At 41.0% G+C, this 24,469-nt stretch overlaps 1 protein-coding gene across 3 annotated transcripts in view; it reads right to left on the reverse strand.

Annotated features, from left to right (window-relative positions):
• Positions 1–1,216: 1,216 nt before the first annotated feature.
• Positions 1,217–24,469, reverse strand: part of LOC101445075 (anosmin-1) — an 808,672-nt gene continuing 785,419 nt past the window's right edge. For all 3 annotated transcript variants that reach the window (XM_058292228.2, XM_058292227.2, XM_004466288.4), the window contains 6 exons: positions 24,184–24,330; positions 11,534–11,628; positions 8,952–9,123; positions 7,908–8,128; positions 6,697–6,838; positions 1,217–4,752 (listed from right to left, as the gene is read on the reverse strand). In XM_058292228.2, coding sequence (XP_058148211.2) covers positions 4,694–4,752; positions 6,697–6,838; positions 7,908–8,128; positions 8,952–9,123; positions 11,534–11,628; positions 24,184–24,330 — 836 coding nt within the window. In that variant the 3' untranslated portion in view covers positions 1,217–4,693. The remainder of the gene's footprint in view (positions 4,753–6,696; positions 6,839–7,907; positions 8,129–8,951; positions 9,124–11,533; positions 11,629–24,183; positions 24,331–24,469) is intronic.

A 24,469-nucleotide genomic window follows, 5' to 3' on the forward strand; every position in this document is an offset into this window, starting at 1 on the left:
CCCCCTCCCAGCCGTAGGCAGCCACAAATCTACTGTGTCTACGGACTTACCTCGTATGGATATTTCCTATAAATGGAGTCAGGTAGCATGTGGCTTTTTATGCCTGGTTTCCTAGGTGATATTGCTAATACTTACAGAAAGTAACCTATTGTCATTATTTGAAAAAGAAAAGGCGCTGAGCAAATCAGTATTTTATAGGCAGTAGCTTCTGATTATAAAGTAATTTGGGGCAGGGAGATTCCCTAAGTTTTAAGGGGAGATGATGGAAACAAGGGAAAGGCCAATGGCCCAAGAGACACTCAGGAAGCCGTGACCCCAGGAGTCATTTCCAACCCTTTCTTTGACTCACCCCTGTATCCGCCATGTCTCGTCCACTCCAGTTTCCAAACCTCTCCTCTGTCTCTTGACTAACTCCTCCACCGTGACCACTGCCTTTTAATCGGCCCCTCGGGCCTCACCTGGATAAGGGCACGGTCTCCTCAGTGCTACTGTGCTGTGACGCCTGTCCTTCCCCAATCCCGACAATACCTGGCAGCCCTGAAAAGAGGGAGCTCCCCTTTCTCCATCAGCGTCCCACTCTGGAACAGAAGCTGGCATGCAGCAGGGCCTCGGGAAACGTCCGATGAATAAATGGAAGAATACAAGGCAGTGGTCTAATGGAGAGGAAAAAACACCCGCCCAGGTTGCCCTGGAGAAGATGGCTTTGCTTCTTAGACTCTGTGGAACAGCATCGTTCCTCTTCCTTGAGAAGACAAGCTCTCAGTCCACTGACGGTCAAAGAAGGGCTGCAGTGAACGCTCAAAACGCTCACGTACTAGAGGCTGGAAGACATTTAACATAGTATGTAGTGGGGAAACCCAGAGACATGCAATAACGCTCATTACTGCTGCCTGTATCTAGGATTTTACGGATACAGCGCATGGGAAAAAACTAACTTCAAATTCTAGACCATCGACTACAAAATTTTCACCAAAACCATTAGCGGTAACAGCTGTGAATGCAGTGAAATGCCTGCAAGGGTTGATCATGAAACTCCAAATTACTTCCATTAGAATCAACTTTGACTTGTTAACATTCACCAGACCTCAAATTGCATTCCCAACGACATGGAAAGGTATGTTTTAAATCTATCTGGCAGCATAGGGAACACTCCTTTTTTCTTTTTAAAGGAAAAAAAAAATCTATGTTTCTTTATGAAATAACTGATTCACTGGGCCAGACTTAATGATACTTTATTACTGAACCAGTATGTACAAACTCTACCATGAAAATAACAAGTCACAGAATATCAGACTATTTACAATACATTTGTTTTTACAAAATGTTTTTTACAAGATTATTTCTCTCTAAATAACAAGACAGACATACACAAAACTCAACCATTTTTATTACATACATAAATAAATATTGACTTTCAATGACCATTATAAGGGACATGATTTCTATAGACCATATGGACGAGAAGGTAGAAGTTCTGTTATCTGCACACTACAATATAATTTGATAAAGGAAAAAAATAACTTTACATATAGACCTCTGTTAATCACTCTGTAAATTGTATAACTCGCTAAAATATTCAGTCGAGGTAAGACAGTCATCAGAGTCCACGCCATATCTCAACTCTGAGTCTGGCCATGCAAAACGACAGAGAACAGTCAATGTCTTTATGGATTCACTGATACTCTAAAGTGTTCGTTAAAGTCCATGCAAGGGCTAGTTAGGCTCTGTATCCTGGTTAAAATGTGAAAGTTTGTGTAACAAGACTTAGAGTTATTTGGAGTTACAGGAATGAGTAAACTTGAGGAAATCCTTGGCACACAGAATAAGAAAGGGCATTCAATAAATAAGTCAAGATCACAAACGACGTTTACCGACACATTGGACAAACGGATACTTGTACTTGCATTATACAGACACTAGTTGAAAGTGAGTCTTCATTGGGTTTGACAACGGACATGAAAGAGACACTTTAGGACTTGGATTTCCAATGCAATACCTTCCTGGCTATTCCTCAGGCTATTTATTTGGTCTCCCAAACAGGGCAAATTCTCATCTATTCAGTCAAGGTTCTTCCAAAAAGACAGTTACAGATACATTTACCATTAAGGAGTGAATGAAAATAGTGCACATAACCACAGTGAATTAATGTATTTTGAGTTAAACCTGTATTTATTTGATGACACTTTTCTGGTGAGCTCAATATCTTGAGGCAGTAATTACGATCACTTTTCTCAGAGAATTTAATCTAATTCAATGAAACATATTAGAGAATTAGATAACAAAACTACGTTTAAAAAAAACCAACAGATTTCATCACTTTATTAAGGGCCTCAAATTTTTGAAAATCAAGAAAATTATATTTTTGCTTATTTGAATATTGAGATTATTTAAATTCAAAGAAACTTATGTTTCTTTTGGTTTTCATTAATAGAGCTTGTCTTCCAATAACACCAATAAAATAAAAAATAATTGACAATTATAGCAAAATTAGATGCTCATAAGAGCTGTTACAGTTTTGTTAATGAAAGTATCAGCTTCAGGACCTTTATCTGAATGACAATATCTCAATGTCTATTATCCAGACAAAAGAAGCAATTAAATTTTATATAATAATATTTTATGTCTACATATATATACATTTCTGCCATTTAAAATTCTACATCAGTACTGATATTGGATCGCACAAATACTTGGATTTGATCATGACAAAGGTAAGAAGTATCAATTTTGAAAATTTTAAGAACTTGAACTCCAGATGCAGGTAATGGCATTAAAAGATCTCTATGGTGATTGCTCAAGCTTAGGGTAGGTTTAGCAGGATGTTTCCTGCTCTTTCCATTCAAATTACGTAGTTCTTGGAATTGGTGAATTTCACAACCATATTGTGATAAATCCATCCCAGACCACTTTAGAAGCTGCAGAAAGACACTCAGAACCAAAACGAACTTTGTCCTGAGATTCTGAGTTTATATTACTTGTACAAAGCTGTAAAACATTACCTGATAGTCAAGTTTTTAGTGTTTTAAGATACAGGAAACAACAGGTTTTTAAATATCTATCATCAGGTATCCATGTTAATAGATTCAGTTTCATTAACATATGTATTTACTTATTAATTAAGATAGTTGCCCTACATTTGACATTGTGTTGCCCTCTACACTTTGCAGAACAAACCTCACGAAGCCCATGAGATCAGAGTTGTCTCAGTAATCATCAGGAAATCTGCATGCATTTAGTAAATACTGGGGGGGAGGGACGCAAGGTAAAATCCCTATCATCAAAACCGAACAATGAATATTAAGTTACTAAAGCAAGGAAGGCTTTGAAACATTTTGAAATGCTTAATTTTGATAAATTGCTCTTTTGTCATGGAATCGGCATCACTGGGGAAAATATACCTTTCTTATGACTTTAGAGGAACTTAATCTTTATCCCCCACTGCTGAGTGATGAAAACAATTTCACCTTACCAATGTGTATGCATGTATATAAGTGTGTAGACACACAAAGCTATGCTTATCTCAAACTATGTATGACACCCCAAAATATACTGTAACACTACACATGGATAGCATGCTTTGACTTGAGTTCATGCTATGAGGAAGTAGGTTGGAACACGCAAAGTATCCCAAACTTGAAAGAAAAAAAGTTAAAAGCAAATAACTGTCCTTTTCTATCAAAATCCTTTTTTATGTTACTGAGAATATTCTCGTATACAAATAGCTTACTTTGATTAAGAAAAGGAATATTTCAGTAAAGAGTTGAAAAATGTTCAACAGTTGGCATTATTTCGTTTCAAAGCAAGAGGCCTTGTAAAATTTCAAATATGTGAGGGCTCTAAATCAAAATGTAGCACCGGCTGCTTTTGTCTTTTAGAAAAATAAGGAAAAATATAAATAAGACGACATATAAGAAAAATCTGTCATAGTATAGGATGAAATATTAGAACATATCCCCAGGAAAGAATTCTAATTTTCCCCAGGCAAAATCTGGCTAGCAGCATAATTTATCGAAGACTTGCTTACCTTCTTTTAGTGCCTTTCATTAAATCCTAATTTACAGATTGATTTTTCCTTTGTATAAAAAAGAAGCTTAGAAGGCTTAAAATGGGAGCATTTTAAGATTTAAAAGAATTGGCATTTTTCAGGTTATAAATTTTCAGTTAAAAATCATATATGCTAAAATCGTCTTATAAAAGAGGTAAATAATATAATGGGGACGAAAAGCTGAATAAACTCAGTTGATTTTGCAAATTAAGTCAGTAATTTAAAACATATATTTTTGATAAAATTCATGCTTAGCTCACATGTGAACCATGCATTTGTTACAGTAATTTCTTTTAAGAATTTCCCCCTCCAAATTCAACAAAATCTCAGTTCTGCAGTAATTCAGTAGAGATGAGCAAACCACAGAAGGAATTCTAAAACATCAATAAAGCAAGCAAAATTTACAGTACGGCAGGCCTATTCTTCCTTTTCTCCACTGTCATAGGGAACTGGTGTCCACCTTCACTGGGTGAGGATTTGTCACGGTTCCAGCTACATCTGAGATTAAGAGAAATACTTACTGTGCTAGAGACACCTAGGAGAGTAAGGTCCTCAAGAGAAATACCTACTGCTCTCTCAGTGCGTAGTCTAGTTGTTGCAACTCAACAAGCTTACATTCATTCAATCTTAAAAATCTTGTCAAACAGTTTAGTATCTCTCTGCTGAAGGCTTGAAATGATGTGGATGATGATGCTTGAGATGGGGTCCTGAGAAGGGACAAAACATGCATACATGAGTCATATCACTTCATACATATTGAACAAACAGTAGGAATACATTGATTTGTAGGGAAAGCATTTGACCCGGACAAAAAGTCCCTCTCCCATCCGTGCCTTCCCTGTTCTGGAACTGAAGACACAAACATATTCCCACACTCTCTCTCTCCTCTCTGTAGCGCTCTCTCCTCCAGTAACTCCTTCTCCCCTTCCTTCTCCCTCTTCCTCCCTAACACCATAAATACTTGAGAAAGAAGACAAGCTCCTTGCCCAAAGCTCAGAAATTATTTAAGCAAATCACGATCCTTTTTATTTCCTCAATTTGAAAAAAAAACACAAAAAACCCTTTTATTAAACAGCTTTCCATGGAGGACTATCAGGAGAATACTCCATCCAACCCTTGCAAACGTCAGGCTACCAAATCCTCCCTCTTTTCCTTCCAATTATAAGCATATCATGTCATTGGGGAAAACGGGATCAATCATTTAAAAACTCAGAGACCAAACTAGGATGGGTTCTGAATATTCTAATTAATACATCAATTTAGACACTGACTTTTAAATTTAAGGTTAAAAAATCAGTGAAAAACAATTTAAAAATCAGCAAGAGGCTACTACTTTTGAAACAGCAGGTAACACTTTTTGAAGTTTTTGTTCAACAGTAAATCATCAAATAGGTGGGTCATAAAATGAAGAAAATTAGTATACTGCTGCGAAATATACGCAATAAGAATAAGCTCTTTTGCAAAATACTATCCCTATACCATGTCTTATTTAAAATCTTAACTTTAGTTTCTGATATGAGACTACATGAAATTTTTTCCATATGTATTTATGAGGGCAGGGAGAGGGAAGAAGAGATGAGATGTGGGGGCATTTTCGGGACTTGGACTTGTCCTAAATGATACTGCAGGGACAGATGCTGGACTTTATATATCCTGCCATAACCCACTGAATGGACTGGGGGAGAGTGTAAAGTACAATGTAAACTATAATCCATGTGGTGCAGCAGTGCTCCAAGATGTATTCACCAAATGCAGTGAATGTGCCACAATGCTGAAGAGGTTGTTGATGTGGGAGGAGTGGGAGTGGGGGGTGGGGGGTATGTGGGAACCGCTTATATTTTTTAATGTAACATTTTTTTGTGTTCTATATATCTTTAAAAAAAAGACAATTTAATAATAAAAAAATACAAGTAAAAAGCATACATTATGCAGAAATAAATGAAAGGAAGAAAGGAAGGAAGAAAAGGAGGGAAGGAGGGAGAGAAGGGGACAAATCAATTAAGCATAAAAAAGCATAAAGGCAGGGAAGCGGCTGTGGCTCAAGCTCCTGACTACCATATGGGAGGCCCTGGGTTCTTGTCCCAGGGGCTAAAGAGTAGCTAGAATGAAAACAGTAAGTTGGGGGAAGCAGACTTGGTCCAGTGGTTAGGGCATCCGTCTACCACATGGGAGGTCCGCGGTTCAAACCCTGGGCCTCCTGACCCGTGTGCAGCTTGCCCATGCACAGTGCTGATGCGTGCAAGGAGTGCCCTGACATGCGGGGGTGTCCCTGCGCTGGGGAGCCCCACGCTACCCAGTGCAAAAGAAAGCACAGCCTGCCCAGGAATGGTGCTGCACACACGGAGAGCTGACACAACAAGATGATGCAACAGAAAGAGACACAGATTCTGGGTGCCGCTGACATAAGCAGACACAGAACACACAGCGAATGGACACAGAGAACAGACAATTGGGGGGCGGGGCAGAGGGAGGAAGGGGAGAGAAATAAATAAAAAATAAATCTTTAAAAAAAAACAACAGTAAGTAGCTACAACTGGGCGGGAAGACTGTAGATATTTCATGGACAGCGGCACCCATTTCTCAGAAGTTTTTCGTCAGGACTCCCCTCTCGGGGTTTCCCTGAATGACAGGGGCTCTGGCCTGGCACTCACTGGGAGCGGAAGATGGCGGGAGGTCGGGTGTCCGGAAGGTTCTGACCGTGGCTGGCCCTTCCCCACCGGGGGTCAACACCTGCACTTCCAGCCGGTAGAGGGTGGACGGCCTCAGGTTGGGTACAGTTAGGACATAATGGTCCTGAGGAAGGTACAAAAAATGAGATGCACATCAATCATCTTTCCAAAATGACACGAGGGCCCATTCTGATGACATATTATTCCCCGTATGAGAAAATGGTCTAAATGCATGTTAGGGCACTTTGTAAAGCCACCTCTTGATGCCTGCCATCTCCTTCCTAACTTGCTAGAGTGTTCTACTACACAGTGGTTTCTTAGCACCTCGCTAAAGTTTTGGCAGCCTGAGATGCTTGGCAGTGTTAAAATTTGCCAAGATGCCAGTTCTCAGGGCTTACTCTGGGACTTCATTTTTTATTCTTTAGCATAAGACTTTCCCATGGTTTAAAGTTTTCAGCTGCACATCTTGTGATGTGAATTCTTGATAATCTGAATTTCAGTGAATGAGCCAACTGCTTTCCTTAAAACACAGTATCTGTCAATGCCCATAATGGAAAATGTTTATTTTTATGCCAGCACATTCTTTTAAAAACTCAATAAAACCCAATATGTTCACAGAATAATACTTTTTAATTCCATGGAATTTTTCTTTCCGGGATTTAAGTGTTTTTTTTTTTTTGGAGCAGGAGTTGGATATTCTAAGGGCATTTTCAGAGAGGGTAAAAGCCCACACAAGATTTTTTTTTTGATCCAAGCCAAGGAATTAAGGAGCCTGAAAGACAGGCCAACTCATTATGGGCTCTAGCCAAATTGAAAGGGGAAAAAGAAGGACACAAACCAAGATTCTTTTAGCTTTTTTTTTTTTTTTTCAATTCAATACATCCAAGAGGGCACATCCACTGGGACAGAAGGGATGAGGGTTATCAAAGCTAGAAGAAAGCTGGTGAAATTGCCTGCAAACAAGACAGACTGGAGAAGGTCTGTTGAACAGTGGGCTCTAGTTATTCAAAAGGCAGCTCGACGTAGTTTACACTATTTCTAAACGATTCACAGTAACCTTTCTGATGTGTTGTTATTATTTGTAAAAGACTCTGAGAAGAGGGCCAGGTATGCATTAGGCTCAACAGTGCAGCCCAGGGCACACCACGGCGCCAGGTGGGGTGGCGCTGGGTAACAGGGAGGGTGGCACCTACAGAGGGCAGGATCTGGGACTGCGAGATGATGCTGTTGGGTAAGCTGTTCTGGCGGCTCTCTGTGGTGAGCTCGGCCCAAGTCACTTGGAACCCGGTTGTGGGCTGGTAGAGGTTGGCCTTGGCCATCTTCCAGGAGAAGTGGCCTGTGATGTTAACATCTTGGACCACGAATGAAGCAGAAAGGTTCTCTGGCTTGGTGAGCACTCTGGGAAGCCCAGGACCTGTGGTGACACAAAAACAGAACAAAGCACTTAGCTGCTGGAGAAAGAGTGGCCACCGGCACCACTGAACTGCACCGTGGGGAGTCAGGCAGCCCCTCTGGGGAAGACAGATGCAAAGCTGACCTCATTCCCTAAGCCTGAGTTCAGACCTCCTCTTTGGCATTAGAGGATAAATGGGGTACGGAGAAGAAGGAAGAGTCTGTGATTATAACTTTGTACCAGGTGTTCCTAATCCTTTGTGTCTGATTCTTAGCAATCTGCTTTGGGATGGAAGAAGGAGAAAGTTATGGCTCTGGCAAGGCTTGGTTGTTTCTTAGAGGGCAGCAATAACGGAAGGCAGACGGATGGGTCCTGAAATTATTAGAAGGGTAGATGGAGGATGCTAGGGGGTTGCATTTGAGGAGCATGTGGGTAAGTGCCCCCTGCAGGAAAGATGCTTTGGGGAGGAGAAGGGGATACAGGGTTGTTGGGTAGGGTTTTGTGGGTGACGTGGAAATGTGAAGGTAAGTCACAAGGCTGCTTGCCAAAGCTGTGGCCAAAGGTGTGGTCAGAGAGGAGATAATTTACGTCAGGGTACGCGCCAAAACACAAGCGGAATATAAACATCTGGCTTCATTTCTAGAAGGATAATATCACCCACAGAGGCGAGCTTCTCAATGCTGTGAGAATTATTAAATACATACCTTCCTATGCACCCTATCTCCCAAGTGGACACTTACACATTGCAGTTTAGACATGGGGTGCTTATCATTTCCAGGTCTCATGAAATACAGGTAAAAACGTTTTCAAAATGCTGCTGGGAGTTCTGCAGGCCAAAACCCACCTGCTTCGCCAGGGCAGCTGACATGCTTGTGACTTTTCCCCTTCAGTGCCGAGCATGGTGGAGTTGTGAATAGAACAGTTTCTGCCTTCAAACGGCCCTTTGGCCGTACGGGTTGGACAGTCACCTTGTATTTGCAGGAAAATGACAGATCCTGAAGAATCATAAAATTTTCCTAGAGCAGAACAAAAGAGAATATGCTACCAATAAATTTCACTTGGCATAAAAAAACTGGCAGGAGACAAAATCATATTCCAACAAGGATATTTTCCTTTACATGCAGCTTGAGCAGTCTGGCTTTTAGAAAAGCACAAAGGAGACACTGTCCATGTTTTGATTAATTATGGCTGTGAAATACACCCATGGATGTGGCTACATCTCCTAGAACTCGACAGTCTCATGGTCACGCTGCATCAAAGCAGCCAATTTCTGCTGTCTGCAGCCAGCTCTTTGAGTTGGCAGCAGTGTGGGTGATAAGGCTGAGCTCTAAACAAGAAACTAATTTTTATCTAATATAAGAAAAATAACTCCAGCTTCTCTAAGACATGGGCTGAATTTATATGTAAGAGTCTCTTAAAAAAAATTGAAGATATTCTTCCAGCAATACTGTTTTCCCTTTTGGAAGGTACTCATCTCCGCAATAGAGTTGTGATTAAACATCAATGCGAGAAATAGGCTGAACTGCAGTGTCAGTCTTTGGATGTGTCTATACTCTCACTGAAATACATTTGTGGTTTTTTATAAGTGTGTAACTTTGTCTTTTACATTTGATGGTTAGGGTATATCCATCCATTCCATTTTACATCTGTTAAAACTTCATGGATGTGAACAGAATGCACTGAGTATCTCTGTCTAGTACCACTGCAGGGAGAAAAGGTGTCCTTATCAGGCAACAGGTGGGCTGGTGGGGAAACAAGGGGCTAGAAAAAAATTTAAGACTGAGGCTCAAGTCCTCCCCAGGTTTACTCAGCAAGTGGGAAAGGAGAGTGGGAGCGGCTGCCTAGTAACACAGGCCCTTCATTAACTAAGAGGTGATGGGGAACAGCAGACCCAACCCAACACAATTCATGCTAAAATGTGAAGAAGAAGGAACTAACGCTAGATAACCCTTAGCCTGCCATGTCTCTTTGGGGGTCCAAACAGTTTTTCTTCAGGAACAGACTGTACTTCATATGGAAATAGACTGGTATCCAAGGGTAGCTACTAAGGATTCTGCTTCACAGATACCTCAGGAATACTTTCATATGGCATAGAAGGCAGGCGACTGTAGCAAGAAGTAAAGTAGCTGATGCTTCATCACAGAACGAAAATAAATTGGATCTACAAGTCATTTAAACATGAAAACAGACACGTTTATAGCTTTTAGCAGTGGTACTTTTTCAGGATTCTGATTATTCCTGCCAGATGCATTCCATATGCTCAGTAAATAGATGTTATCGTTTTTCAGCATTTCTAAAAATGAGCATTTGGTTGGGGAGTGGGTTGAAAATAAGGTAGATTCCATAGAGTCCCAAGGTGCACATAAGTAAAACACACACATACAAAATGGTAACTCCTGCTTCTGTTCATTTCTTTATCTACTTTTCAATTAGGTTTCCCATTTTTTAAAATATCTGTTTTCATTTTTTATTGAAGGCTGCAGGTTTGGGAAGAATTTAAGGATAAATAAAGGAGCAATTTGTGAATATGGGTTGAGGGAAGTCAAATCCAGTATAAAGCTCTTTTTCTGCAAATCCAGTAACTTGCTTTTATCTCACTGTCTTAAGAGTTATGTAATCAAACATGCTTCTAAAGATACTGTACTTGCTCCTTTAGGAAATGTTCAAAATCATGATGTTCTAGTTAAATATCACAAACCAAAGTATTTTACATATGGGACCTTGGTTTGGAGTTTTTAAATGGTCCTGAGAAATTGCTGCCATTAGCATCTTATAGAATACAAGACCCTCTTAAACACATTTGATTGGTTTGATTCTATCATTTTGTTCTATAACTCATGCATTAGTCCCCAAATATTCAGAATATTATTTTGGTAGTTATGACAGAGTTGTATCCTCAATGAGTTAAATGTTGCTTTAAAGTTAGACGTGGAAACACTGCTACATAGGACAGATCACATCTTGCACCACCTGGAGGAGTCAGTGCTAGTTCGGGACAGGGCAAAGAGGTGGTGGATGACATTCAGCATGATGTAGAAATGAACTGGTAAAATAATACCTTCAGATCACTGACCTAAGCCAAAATACTGAAAATAATTCAAAAGTGTGCTTCAGGTAAGATGACGCAAACAGAAGCATCACCTGGCTCAGAGTTCCTGAAGAGCTGGGTGTTTACCTCTGCATATTAGGACTTACTAGGTATTTAGACCAGAAGACACTTTCAGGGTAATGTTAGGATGGAAAAAGGAATGAGCAAATCTATGAACATTATGTTTTCGCCTTTCATCTTCTCATTAAGCAATAGCTCCTTTGTGCGAAAGAGTTATCACTTTGAGATATCTGTTTTTACAACCTTCTGCCTAATCATGTATAGAAGGTAAAGTGAGTCTGTGAGCAGCTTAAGAGTCAATAGCATGATCTACATACATGGGTCATGCCGGATGATTTCTCCAATCCAGTTGTTTCGTTGTGGGCACATAACTCTGGAAACCACTGCACATGATATCGGTTGACACTGGGATCTAAAATATCAAAACACACAAACAAAAAGAACAGGCCAATGCTTTTAAAACTTGGGTGAATAGGAAGGGAGAAAATAAAAGCCTAAGTGTGGTCAGAGACTGCATGGGCAAAGGGAAATTTTAGATTGTATATAAATTAGCACACACACAAAAATACCCAGACAACTGTGCGACACTAAACACTAATGTAAACAGTAGGTGAGCATTAATAGCGTAATTATAATATTGTTTCATCAACTTAACAAAAATACCACACTAGTGCAAAAATGTTAATAAAAGGGAAAACTGTGCGTGTGAGGGGGATGTATGGGAATTCTGCAGTTCCTGCCCTTCTCCAACTACTCTAATAAAAGTAAATAAATAAAAACTGCACAGGTGAGCCAAAAGAGGCCTGCAGATTTGGTATAGTTCTGATTTTGATTTAGACATGAAGAATTAGGTTAGGAAAAAAGTATTACGATGTCAAAGGAACAATGGTGCCAGAGCAGAAGGAGATCATTGGGAAAGTAATACCAAAACGATCCAAAGACACCTGAGAATCACCTGGCCATGGTTGTAATGGTAAACTCCTAGGAGGAAGGGTGCTGTTTGGCAGTAGCCCTCTTAATTCCCATGTCACAAGAACGAATCAGCACAAGTCTCTAAATCCTGTATTTACTGATAAAGAAGACAGGCTATTGCAACCAGGCAAGAACAAAACCATTTTGCTCAAACTTGAAAAACTGGGCCTTACGATTTGTTCCCTGTTAAAATATTGCTATGTCTGAGTTCCCTTATCTGAAGAGACAGGATCCCAGCTTCCCTGTTCCCTGACACAAGTGCATCATTGCGTTGCCATATACTTGAGCTCTAATGAAAAATGACTAGGAGTGGGAAACACTAGCCCTTGAAACATCTTTGTTCCTGGGTGGGGAGCATATTTTCTGTACATTTCTTTACTTTGGACGATAAAGTAGGGGAAAAAGACAAAATGGAGACAAGCAAGTCACTGAGTGTGGGAAAGGAGGATCTGACAGACTTAGGTTTATTAATCACTGCAGCGGGGTCCAAGGGTATGAAACTGCACGCCTCTTGCTGGCGATTAACATCTTGTCCCGAATGTTCACGCCAAGCGTTTGATGGGGGTTTTCAGAGGGGAAAACTCTTTGATGAAATTGGGTTGATCTAGTGGGAACTTGCTGTGAGCACTTTGGAACCAGAAAAGAGGAACTGTGAATAGGAGAAAGTAAATGGATATAAAGCGGGTACGAGCAACCGTGAGTTAAAAGAGAAACCATTTACTCCAAGTTTTTAACTTTTACACAGCAGACATCAAGGATTTTTTTTTTTTTTTTTTGCGGGGGCAGGGAAGGAATTACAGACATTTTGTGTGAAGCTGATTAACGGCACTATTGAACTGACAGAGTGGTGTGCTCTGTTCTGGACCAGCAGTGAAGTAACCACAGAAGCTGCTGCCCTTGGGAAGCTCACACGCTAATGGGGCCAGACAGATAATACACAAAATGCATAAACAAAACCTGTTAGGTTAGGAGGTAATAAGGCCACGTCTAAATACAGAAGGGAAGGGACATAGGATATATAAGGTGGCTCGCTGATACGCTGACTTTTGAGTCGGGTGTGAAGGTTTGGCAGTGGATGGGGCCGTGCAGATACCCGTGGATAGGGTGTTCCAGGCTAGCGCTGTCGGACAGACCGGACTGAGGGCGGAAATGTTTTCTGTGTTGTAACCACTTAAGCATTTGCAATGTCAACATTGTGCAACTGAGGAACTGAATTCTTAATTTCTTTTAACTTTAATTCAAGCTCAAAATTTTTAAAAGATTGTTTATTTATTTACTCTCCCCCACCTCTCGCTGTTTGTGCTCGCTGTCTCCTCTGTGTCTGTTCACTGTGCGCTGTGTCTGCTTGTGTTCTTTTAGGAGGCACTGGGAACCAAACCCGGGACCTCCCATGTGGAAGGAAGACACCGACTAGCTTGAGTCATATCTGCCCCCTGCTTGTTGTGTCTCTTGTTGCTTCATCTTGTTGGGTCAGCTCACTGTGCCACCCCATCACGTCAGCTCGCTGTCTTGCTCGCCCTCTTTGGGAGGCACTGGGAATTGAACCTGGAAGCTCCCATGTGGTAGGCGGGCACCCAACCACTTGAGCCACACCTGCTTCATTCAAGTTCAAATTTAAACAGCTACTATTAGTTGGTGCCTAACATATTGGACAAAGCAGTTCTAGCCACAGGGGAGAGCAAATGCAAAAGTACTGAGACGGGAACAGAGTGTGCCTGAGGTTCTTTTTTATTTATTTTTAAGATTTATTTTTATTTATTTCTCCCCCCTTCCCCGCCCTCCCACCCCCCACCCCGGTGTCTGCTCTCTGTGTCCATTCGCTGTGTGTTCTTCTCTGTCCGCTTGGATTCTTGTCAGTGGCACCCAGAATCTGTGTTTCGTTTTTTCTGTTGCATCATCTTGCTGCGTCAGCTCTCCATGTATGCAGGGCCACTCCTGGGCAGGCTGCACATTTTTTGAGCTGGGCAGCTCTCCTTATGGGGCACACTCCTTGAGCGTGGGGCTCCCCTATGCAGGGGACACCCCTGCGTGGCACAGCACTCTTGCACGCATCAGCACTGCGCATGGGCCAGCTCAGCACATGGGTCAGGAAACCCTGGGTTGGAACCCTGGACCTCCCATATAGTAGGCAGACGCCCTATCAGTTGGGCCAAATCCGCTTCCCACGATGTTCTCTAGGTGGAGGTTGGTCGGGTGAGTCCAGTTACTATACTACAATTGTATGGACCGAGATGTCCTCACATCCCACACATTTTACAACTTGGGATTTTCCTAAGGGTTAAAATCAAGGTGACACATTGACTCCGTTCTTTCAGCTCCATCCTTTCCCCTCAGCATTTAACCTGACTGTATGGCCTGCCCATCCTCTCTCTGGGATTATGTCATTCATCCCCATGGATTGAAAAACCTCTTTCCTGGGAAGCGGACTTGGCCCAGTGGTTAGGGCGTCCGTCTACCACATGGGAGGTCCGCAGTTCAAACCCCGGGCCTCCTTGACCCGTGTGGAGCTGGCCCGTGCGCAGTGCTGATGCGCGCAAGGAGTGCCGCACCACACAGGGGTGTTCCCCGCATAGGGGAGCTCCACACGCAAGGAGTGTGCCTCGTAAGGAGAGCCACCCAGCGCAAAAGAAAGTGCAGCCCGCCCAGGAATGGCGCCGCCCACACTTTCCCTGCCGCTGACAACAGAAGCCGACAAAGAAACAAGACGCAGCAAATAGACACAGAGAACAGACAACCGGGGGAAGAAGGGGAATTAAATAAATAAAAATAAATCTTTAAAAAAAAAAAAAAAAAAGAAAACCTCTTTCCTGTTGACTGCTCCCAAATTCCTATCTCCAGATGAGCTGTTTCCTTAAATATTGGGTGGTGTCAACTTCCTATCCCAGCTTCTCCCTGGGGATGGCAGCAGCTTTCCAACCCAGACAATTCTAAAACTAAACTCTTGATATCCGGCCCCAGTTGCCTCCTTGCATTTAGTTTCTTAGACAGAAGCCTGGATGAGGAGGGCACACCTTTGGCCCTCATGATATCCAGGGAGTGTGACCTTGAGCAAGGAGGTCCCTAACCCACTGTGCCTCAGGCTCTTCATCTGAGAACAAGGAGCCTACAAGGGCCAGGCGACAGGCGTCTTAGGAGGATCACATCAGGGAGAACACTAGCTCCCTACTGCTATTATAACAAATCGCCAGACACTCAGTGGCTTAACACAACGCAAACTTATTCTCCCACATTCTGGAGGTCAGCGTGTTGGCAAGCCTAGAGGAGAATCTATTTCCTTGCCTTTTCCAGCTTCTGAAACCTCCCCACATTCTTGGATGTGGCCCTGTATTAGCTAAGCAGTTGCTAAAACAAATACCACACAGTGCGCTGGCTTAAACAACAGGAATTGACTGGCTCAAGGCTCTGAGGCCAGGAGAAGTCCAGATCGAGTCATCTGCCAGACTTTGCTTTGGGGCTGGTGACACTTGAGTCCCTGGCTTTCCCGCCATATGCAAAGCACACGGTAGTGTCTTCTCCTTTCTCTTGCACTCACTTCCAGCTTCTGTCTCCTTCACTCCTTCCTGGTTTGGTCTTCAAAAAGTTTCCAGCTATAGGATTAAGGTCCAACCTTTTCAACTGGACACTTCTTACTAAAAATAACACCTTCGAAAAGTCCTTATTACAGTGGGTTCATGTCCATGCGAATGATGACAGACCTGTTTTTCTAGGATACATAATTCAACCTACTGTAGTCTGCCCTTTGGTCACCAAAAAGACATATTCTTCCCACTTACAAAATGCATTCATTCCATTACAGCATCCAAAAAGCCTTAAATCTGCTGGTCCGAGTTGACTCTTTTACTCAAGGTCATTTTCTAGTTACATCATCAGCTGGTACTTGGTAGTAATCCCTCGGGGCCAGGGAGGCTCATCCCCAGGAGTCATGTCATGGGGTGGGGGGGGGGAAGGGTATATGGGGACCTCATATTTTTTGAATGTAACATTAAAAAAATAGACAAAATGCAAAGAAGGATGTAAGGATTGAAAGAGGAGGAAAAGCAAGTTGTTATTTCACGAGTCCACTATGGAAGAGAACCCATTTGTTTAACTGAAGTACTAGAGCATTATTTTGGTATTCAACTTTTTTTCTGCAATTTTCGAAAAGTAGGAAGAATTAAACTCAATTCTTTGTCCCACATTACTTATGAATATGCCTTGATTATGTTGTGCCCATCAATGATTTGTTTTCATTAATTTCAATAAATGTTATTCTACCGTAAAAAAAAAAAAAAAAAAAGCCTTAAATAATTTCTGCAACAATACCAAGTACAAAGTCTCATCAAAATCAGTTATGGGTTTGGTCCGCCCTAGGGCAAAATTCCTTTCCCTCTGATACACCTGTAAAACCTAGAAAACAAGCTACCTGCTTCCAAAATACAATGCTGGGACAGGCATAGGATAGCTATTCCAATTCCAGAAGGGAGAAACTGGAAGGGCAATGGGGGCCATGGGCTCCAAACAAGCCTGACACAGTAGGGCCAACTCCAGTAGACCTAAAGGTCTGAGTCATCAGTGGATGGATGATTGTCCCTGAAATAGCAGGGACATCCCCGATACAGCTGCTTCTGGGTGCTCGTCCCCCAGGCCTGATGGAGTGGCAGCCCCACACTCTCCATGCCCCCCAAACACTGGGGTGAAGGCCTCACCCTGTCCAAGCACCTGGACAGTAGCCAGCCATACACGAAGGCTGGGGAACGGGCCCCGCGCTCTCCGAGCACTGGGGTGGCAGCTCTCTCCATAAGCGATGGGCCAGCAGGCCCACCCCTCCAAGCACGAGGGTGGACCCACCCCTTCCACAGACAGGGCGGGCTTGCTGCCTCCGCCTGAGATCTCAGTCCAGACCTTGGTTCCGTGTTCTGCCCTTGAAGTCGTTCTTCCTTCAGTTCATCCCTTTCAGTCCAGGCTGGCAGTGGTTCTGCTCACACACATCTCGCAAAAACCCTGTTGGCTTGGCGTGCGGTTCAAGGGGGTTCAAACCATCAGAGAAAGGACTCTCCACAGACTCTTCCTGAAGAACTGCATTTCCACTCCTGACTTTTCCTGAAATGAACCCACGTTCAGCCACATTCTCTTCAGCAACGGGCTGTTCAGTGAAACCTCACAAGGAGCCCTGACCTCAGGGATTTGCTTCCTGAGACACCAGGGACGTCCCCAATACAGCTGCTTCTGGCCTTTGTCTCAGAGCACTCTGGATAGGCCAAGAATTTTCCAAATCATCAACTTCTGGTTTCTTTGTGCTTAAGAGTTTAATTCTCAGCTGATGCATTTCCTCTCACAATTTTACTATAAGCGGCAAGGAGAAACCAGACCGTAGCTTTTACACTTAGCTTAGAAATCTCCTTAGCTAAATATCCACGTTCTGCCTTCCATCTGACATTAGAAGACAATTTCATCGTTCTCTGCCACTTTTTAACTCAGACTGCCTTTCCTCCAGTTTCCAATAACAGAATCATCATTTCCTTCTAAGGGGGCTCACTGGAGGTTGCATTTAACACCCAGATTGCTACACACAACCTTTCTCTTCCACCTTCCGGTGACTTCCACAGGCCTTGTCTTCACAGAGTCTCCAGTAATAGGATGAAGGCACAACCCGATTCAGGGGGCCACACCTTAACTGAAGCTAACCTCTTAAAAAGGTCCTGTTACACCCATAGGAGTGGATTAAGACCATGTTCTTCTGGGGCACATAATTCAACCTACCACAGATCCTTCCTTGATCTCCAAAGCCAGCAAGGTCGTATTCTCTCACTCTGCTTCTTCTTTTTTTTTTTTTTGAGGTACCAGGACCAGGGCTGGAACCTGGGACTTTATAAGTGGGAGGCTGGTACTCAACCACTGAGCCATATTGGCTCCCCTGAGATGGTTTTTTCATTTGTTTGCCTGTTGTTTTTTGTTTGTTTGTTTTTAGGAGGCACTGGGAACCGAACCTGGGACCTCTCATGTGGGAAGCGATGCCCGTTCCCGGCACTTTAAGTACCCTTGTGATTACATTGGGCTAACTCAGATATTGAAGGATAATATTCCCATTTCAAGGTCAGCTGATTATCTTCCCCAATTCCCTGTGCAACTTTCAATCTCTCTTGTCATGTAACATACCATAGTCACAGGTTCTAGAGACGAGAACATGCACGTCTTTGGTATGCAATCATTTGGCCTAACACATTGTTTGGATGAAATACTTAGCAGGTGGCATGGTGAGGAACAAGCACTAGCTAAGTATGCACTACTATTTATTATATAAAAGCAATACAATTTTTGAGATAATATAAATGCATTATAGCAGATATAAGGCAAAGACAACATCTAAAATAAAAATACAATTCTTGCAAAGTCACATACTAGTTTTATATTCCTAGATTTGGTCTTGAAACTCATTTTTTTCAAATACATATTTCTAGAATCAGAGTATTCAGAAGTTTCAAAGGTCATTTTGCCCACTCCATGGTAGATGGAAACACTGTGTATATATGAGGTTCCAGGCAAAAAAATTGGATAATCTTATTCAACACTCTCTTTCTACTTAAAACCCTTGGGCTATACCTTCCTTTAGGCTTCATAGTTAGCAAGTTGAGTATCTGTGTCCTGGAACTGATGGCAGATGCCCTATTCCCTCTAGACTGCCCCCAAAAGCCAGCTTTAGATGACCTTGTCATGTGGATGGTAGAAAAACATTTCAGAAAAATCAGACATGTGCACTGTGATATAGACACGCCTAAGCACTGGTGTATTCCATGACTACAGCCTTGTGTGTATGTGTGCGTGTGTAAATGAGTGTGTGTGTGCCAGAATCAACGGCACCTCTTTCCCTCTGAAACTGGTCTCTTTCTCGGTCAGGTCTGTAATTGTATACCTTATAAAACAAATTGGGCAATACAATGTATGCTGATATCTGTTAATAAACATTAGTACGCTTTCCTAATTATTGTTTCTATAAAGATTTCTATACTTAAGAAAACCACTGATATTCTGCTCATTTATTTAGAATACTGGATTATTTAAAGTATTGCATGTATGTGTGTGTATCCTCAAGGCAAACATGCTCCTTATTTGTCATGTACTCAAATTATTGTTGTATGGGAATATTGATCACATTACTGCACGCTGATACAGGGCAATAAAGGTTAATCCCTTTCCATTTGCCAAATTTAATAAGATAATTACATTTCTTAGCATTTGTATTGCAGATTGGAGAATGAAATCTTTTTTTTTTTTTTGGAAGTGTGGCACTTTGTTGTCTGCAAAGGTGAAAAACATGGAGAATCCATCCTAAAACTATGTGCAGCCTTATGAGACTCAGTTCAAAGGCTCTTTTCCTCCTTGCTTTCCTCTTTCCTCCATGCCTTTAGCCGCTCTTCGGCTATACCTACAAGAAGACCCATAGTTCTCACATTTATGTGCACTGTTCTGATCCTCACAATAAATCCTGGAGGCAAGCTATTATTTTCCCTTTAATCCATCATGCTAATCAAATAAAGGAGAAAAATTCACGGATCTCACCAGGTACAGTAAGAATATGTGGATAAAAAGCAATCTCTGTTCATGACAAGAAACTTTTCAAACAAGAATCATAGGGCATTTTATTCATCTTATAAAGGATGCTTTCAAAAACAAGACCAAAATATCATGTCTCCTCTTACTGCTTTGAGTCAATGGAGTACTCAAAGTCTCTGCCAGGAGGAAGGCAGAGGAAGAAAACTGTCAAAGGTCTGGAGAGACAATATAAAATGTTCATGATTCACAGACTTCATGGTTGTCTTTATAGAAAAATGTCAAAGAGTCATCAGACGGAATATTATAATTAGCAAGACAAGGTAACAATACTGTTGGATTCACAATCTTAAATACAAATATATTTATATGTATACTGGCAGAAAAAATTGGACAATGTAATTGAGAAAAAGCATGCTATCTAAAATAGGATAAAAATAAACACAAATACCTTGGAACCATCACATAAAAGGTGTTACAGTCTCTTTACAATGTATTATAAAGCATTATTGGGAGAAAAATTTAAAACTTGAATAAAGGGATATAGCACATTTATGGTTTAGAAAGCTGAAATTTTTAAAATGAGAATTCTCCAATCATTGAGATATAGATTATAGATCAATTGCAATCTCAATAAAGATCCCAGCAAGTTTTTTAGTGGGAATGATAAACTCATTCAAATATTTATATAAAAATGCAAAGGGCCAAGAATAGCCAAGACAATCTAAAAGAAAAAGATAAAAATTGGAGGATTTTTGCTACCTAATTTCAAGAATATTTTTAAAGCTATAGAAGTTAAGACTATGAGGTATTAGTATCAAGTGGAAAAATACGCCAAAAGATACCACAGAATGTCAAAAAATTGACCTGCCAATATACAGTTGACTTACGGCAACAGTGGCACTGCAGAGCTTTGGCAAAGGGGTCATTTTTAAATAAATGATGCTGGGACAGCTGGAGATGAACAGGGGCAAAAAGAAAAAAAGAACACTGACTATCCCTACAGTGATTCATACAAAAAATCACCTCTGGGTGAGAGTCAACCTAAGAGAGTGAAAGGTAAAATGATATTGCTTCTGAAAAATAACAACAGAAAGCATCTTCCTGACTTTTGTATAAGCAAAGACTTCTTAAAGCATTAAATCTAAAGGAAACAAAAAGACGTATTGATCTTTATTAAACTTTAGAATTAAAGAAGTAAAAAAGGCAAGAGTGGGTCAGAGTAGGATAAAAAATACCTACAATAAGTGAAAGCAACAAATGAACAATACATTTAATCTACAAAAAAAAAGGGAAGTGGATGTGGCTTAAGCGATTGGGCTCCCGCCTACCACATGGGAGGTCCCTGGTTCAGTTCCTGGTGCCTCCTAAAGAAGACAGTGACTGGCACAACGGGAAGGTGTGGTAATCTGATGCAAAAAGATGACACAACAAGAGACATAATGAGAGACACAACAAAGCAAGGAACAGAGGTGGCTCAAGTGATTAGGTGCCTCTCTTCCACATTAGAGGTCCAGGGTTCAGATCCCGGTGCCTCCTAAGGAAACAAGTAAGATGAACACACAGCAAGTACAAACAATGAATGGGGATAAATAAATAAATAAACAAATAAATAAAATAAACCTTTTTATATATATATATATATATATAAACCAAAAGGCTCTTATAGAACAAAATGGCTAAACAGTCAAAGAGGCACTTCAAAGGAGAGGAGATCCAATTGCCAGTAAATTGAGGAAACGGTGTTCAACTCCTTGGTCATGGGGATAATGCAAATCCCAGCAGCGATCAGGTATCGCTACACACGCACCAGAATGGCCGCGCTTCAAAGGGCTGACAGCGACACACGTGGGGCAGACAGCACTATTCCAGCCTGCTCATGGGAGGGCAAATTGGTACAACCATTTTGGAAAGCGGTAACTTCTAAAGATCAGCATACTCCATGACCCAAGAACAGCCCTTTGTGGAAGAATCTGTGCACAAAGCATGGCCATGGGTGTCTGCAGCAGCACTAGTCTTAAGAGACCAACATGGAAAGAAACCAGATCTCCATCAACGGCTTAACACATATATAAATTGAGGTGTAGTCGAACTCAAACAAGGGACTAATAGCGATATAAATCAACAGAATGGTTGAATGGCTTATGAATAATTTGTCATTGTTTACTGCAACATGCCAAATACAATTCTAACTGAAGGATTCTATGTGTATAAATTTTAATACAAGGAAAACCAGTCTTCAGTTTTAGAAGTCAGGATGGGTATGGTTATGTTTTGATGAGAAGAGAAGAGGGAGAGGGCGCTTTTGGAAAGTTGAAAATATTCTATTTGTGTGTGCAGTGATTACATGGGAATGTGCAGTTTGTGATAATTCATCAAAACGCATGCTTGCAATGTTTACATTTTCAATATTGAAAATGATACAGGGAAACGGACTTTGGCCCAGTGGTTAGGGCGTCCGTCTACCATATGGGAGGTCCGCGGTTCAAACCCCGGGCCTCCTTGACCCGTGTGGAGCTGGCCATGCGCAGCGCTGATGCGCGCAAGGAGTGCCGTGCCACGCAAGGGTGTCCCCTGCGTGGCCCCCACGCGCAAGGAGTGCGCCTGTGAGGAAAGCCGCCCAGCATGAAAAAAAAAAAAAAAGAAAGAGCAGCCTGCCCAGAAATGGCGCCACCCACACTTCCCATGCCGCTGACGACAACAGAAGCGGACAAAGAAACAAGACGCAGCAAATAGACACCAAGAACAGACAACCAGGGGAGGGGGGGAAATTAAATAAATAAATAAATCTTTAAAAAAAAAAAAAAAGAAAAAAGAAAATGATACAGTGTAATGCTGTATTTTGGTAAATATTTTATGTTAGTATTTAATTTTAATTTAAAATTAAGAAATGCAGTATATTATATAATTTTATAAATATTAGTTTCTTATATTTAAATATAATTTCAATTTATTATTAATGAGTAGCAGTTTGATATTATTGATGAATTCCAAAAAGAAATACTGGATTATGTTTGTAAACTGATCTTTTCCTCTGGGCATATTAGATTATATTGGATTCATAGGTTTACTTGATTAAGTAATCAGGTAAACCTCTTGTGCCAGTAGGGCATTGAGTCCCCACCCACCAAAGGGATAGATAAAAGGCATGGCCAAGGACAGAGCTAAGGGATTTTGATGTTGGAGTTTGATGCTGAAGTCTTAAGCTGGAACCCCGGGAAGAGAGGAACTCTAAGCCCAAAAAGAAGCAAAACCCTAGAAGGGAGGAACCCAGGAAGCCTGAACCTCCGCAGATGTCGGCAGCCATCTTGCTCCAACATGTGAAAATAGACTTTGGTGAGGGAAGTAACTTATGCTTTATGGCCTGGTATCTGTAAGCTCCTACCCCAAACAAATACCTTTTATAAAAACCAACCAACTTCTGGTATTTTGCATCAGTACCCCACTGGCCGACTAATATAATGCATAAAATTTAATTTAAAAAATTTGCTTTAATTAATACACAATATTAATGCTCTTTTATCCGTGGAATGAATTTTAGCAGTTTGGAAGACAACTTGGGAACAAGAACTGCTCCAATGCCAGTATTCCTGACAGCATGAGCCATCGATAACCTGAGTGAAATATCACTTTAGAGGATGGGAACATTTTTAAGAATTCTTGAAAAAAATCTAGTTTCATTATATTTTTATAAATGCACGGGAATGACAAAAATAAATGTGTCGAAACAATTCTAAAACACTATATCAAATAGTGCAAAAATAAATATTCTAAAAGTAAAGAAAACAAACAAAATGAATCTATCCTAAGGATAAATGTTCACTTCAGCTTTAGCCATTAAACAGAAATGTTTCACTCTAAAGAAATGATGATGTATGCGTTTGTGTATAAATAATGACGTATCCATACAATGTGTGAAAAATGTTATGAAAAATACCTACAATATATTATGTGCATATAGATGTGTGCATGTGCATATGTAAAAACACACATGCATACATATATACATTGTAATTTTTAAATGACAGTTTAAAAAATCCATGCAGAGGGAACTTCTTAAAGGAAACCCAACAAAATGCCATGTCCATGGTATGATAGTGGCCTTTTATCTGTATTATGGGTCTGCCTTGTTTTTAATAAAAACTAGTTTCGAACAAGTTACAACTTAAAATATTAAATACTTGGAGTGTTTTAGTCACAATTTTCTAGGAAAGATATGAAGATAGGCCAATATCCCTGACATCACAAAATTCAAGCAGTTGACTATTTCTGATGGCAGAACGGGATCTTGATTGGCAGTAATCAACATCAACCCAGAAAGAGGAAGGCAGTAATACGTACATAAAGGAGGCATGTGAGGGTTTTGTTCAGCGAATTATTACTGATACCGGAGCTTGGCATTCCTCTTTCATAAGTACATGTCAATCTCTGTGCTATTTAAAACAAAGAAGCAAAAACAGCCACGCACCTTCAGTCTTTTTCCAGTAGACCTTGACCTGCAGTTGGCTGTCTTGGTAGAACGGAGCTCCGATTTCCAGGAGCCGAGCAGGTCGTCGTTTTTGGAAAGGGGACTGTATTTGAATCACACTTTTTCTAGTTTTCTCAAGTTGTTCTACTGCAATAAATACAAAGCACTTGTTTAAAGGGATTGGATATCCAGAAATTCATCACGGTGTTTTTCATTTCATTTTGTTATTATATTTAGTGCCAGTTTTCAAAGTAAAATATTACTGCAGATTCTTTCATGCTCAAGT

This window comes from Dasypus novemcinctus, chromosome Y, assembly GCF_030445035.2.
Source record: "Dasypus novemcinctus isolate mDasNov1 chromosome Y, mDasNov1.1.hap2, whole genome shotgun sequence".
Taxonomy (NCBI): domain Eukaryota; kingdom Metazoa; phylum Chordata; class Mammalia; order Cingulata; family Dasypodidae; genus Dasypus; species Dasypus novemcinctus.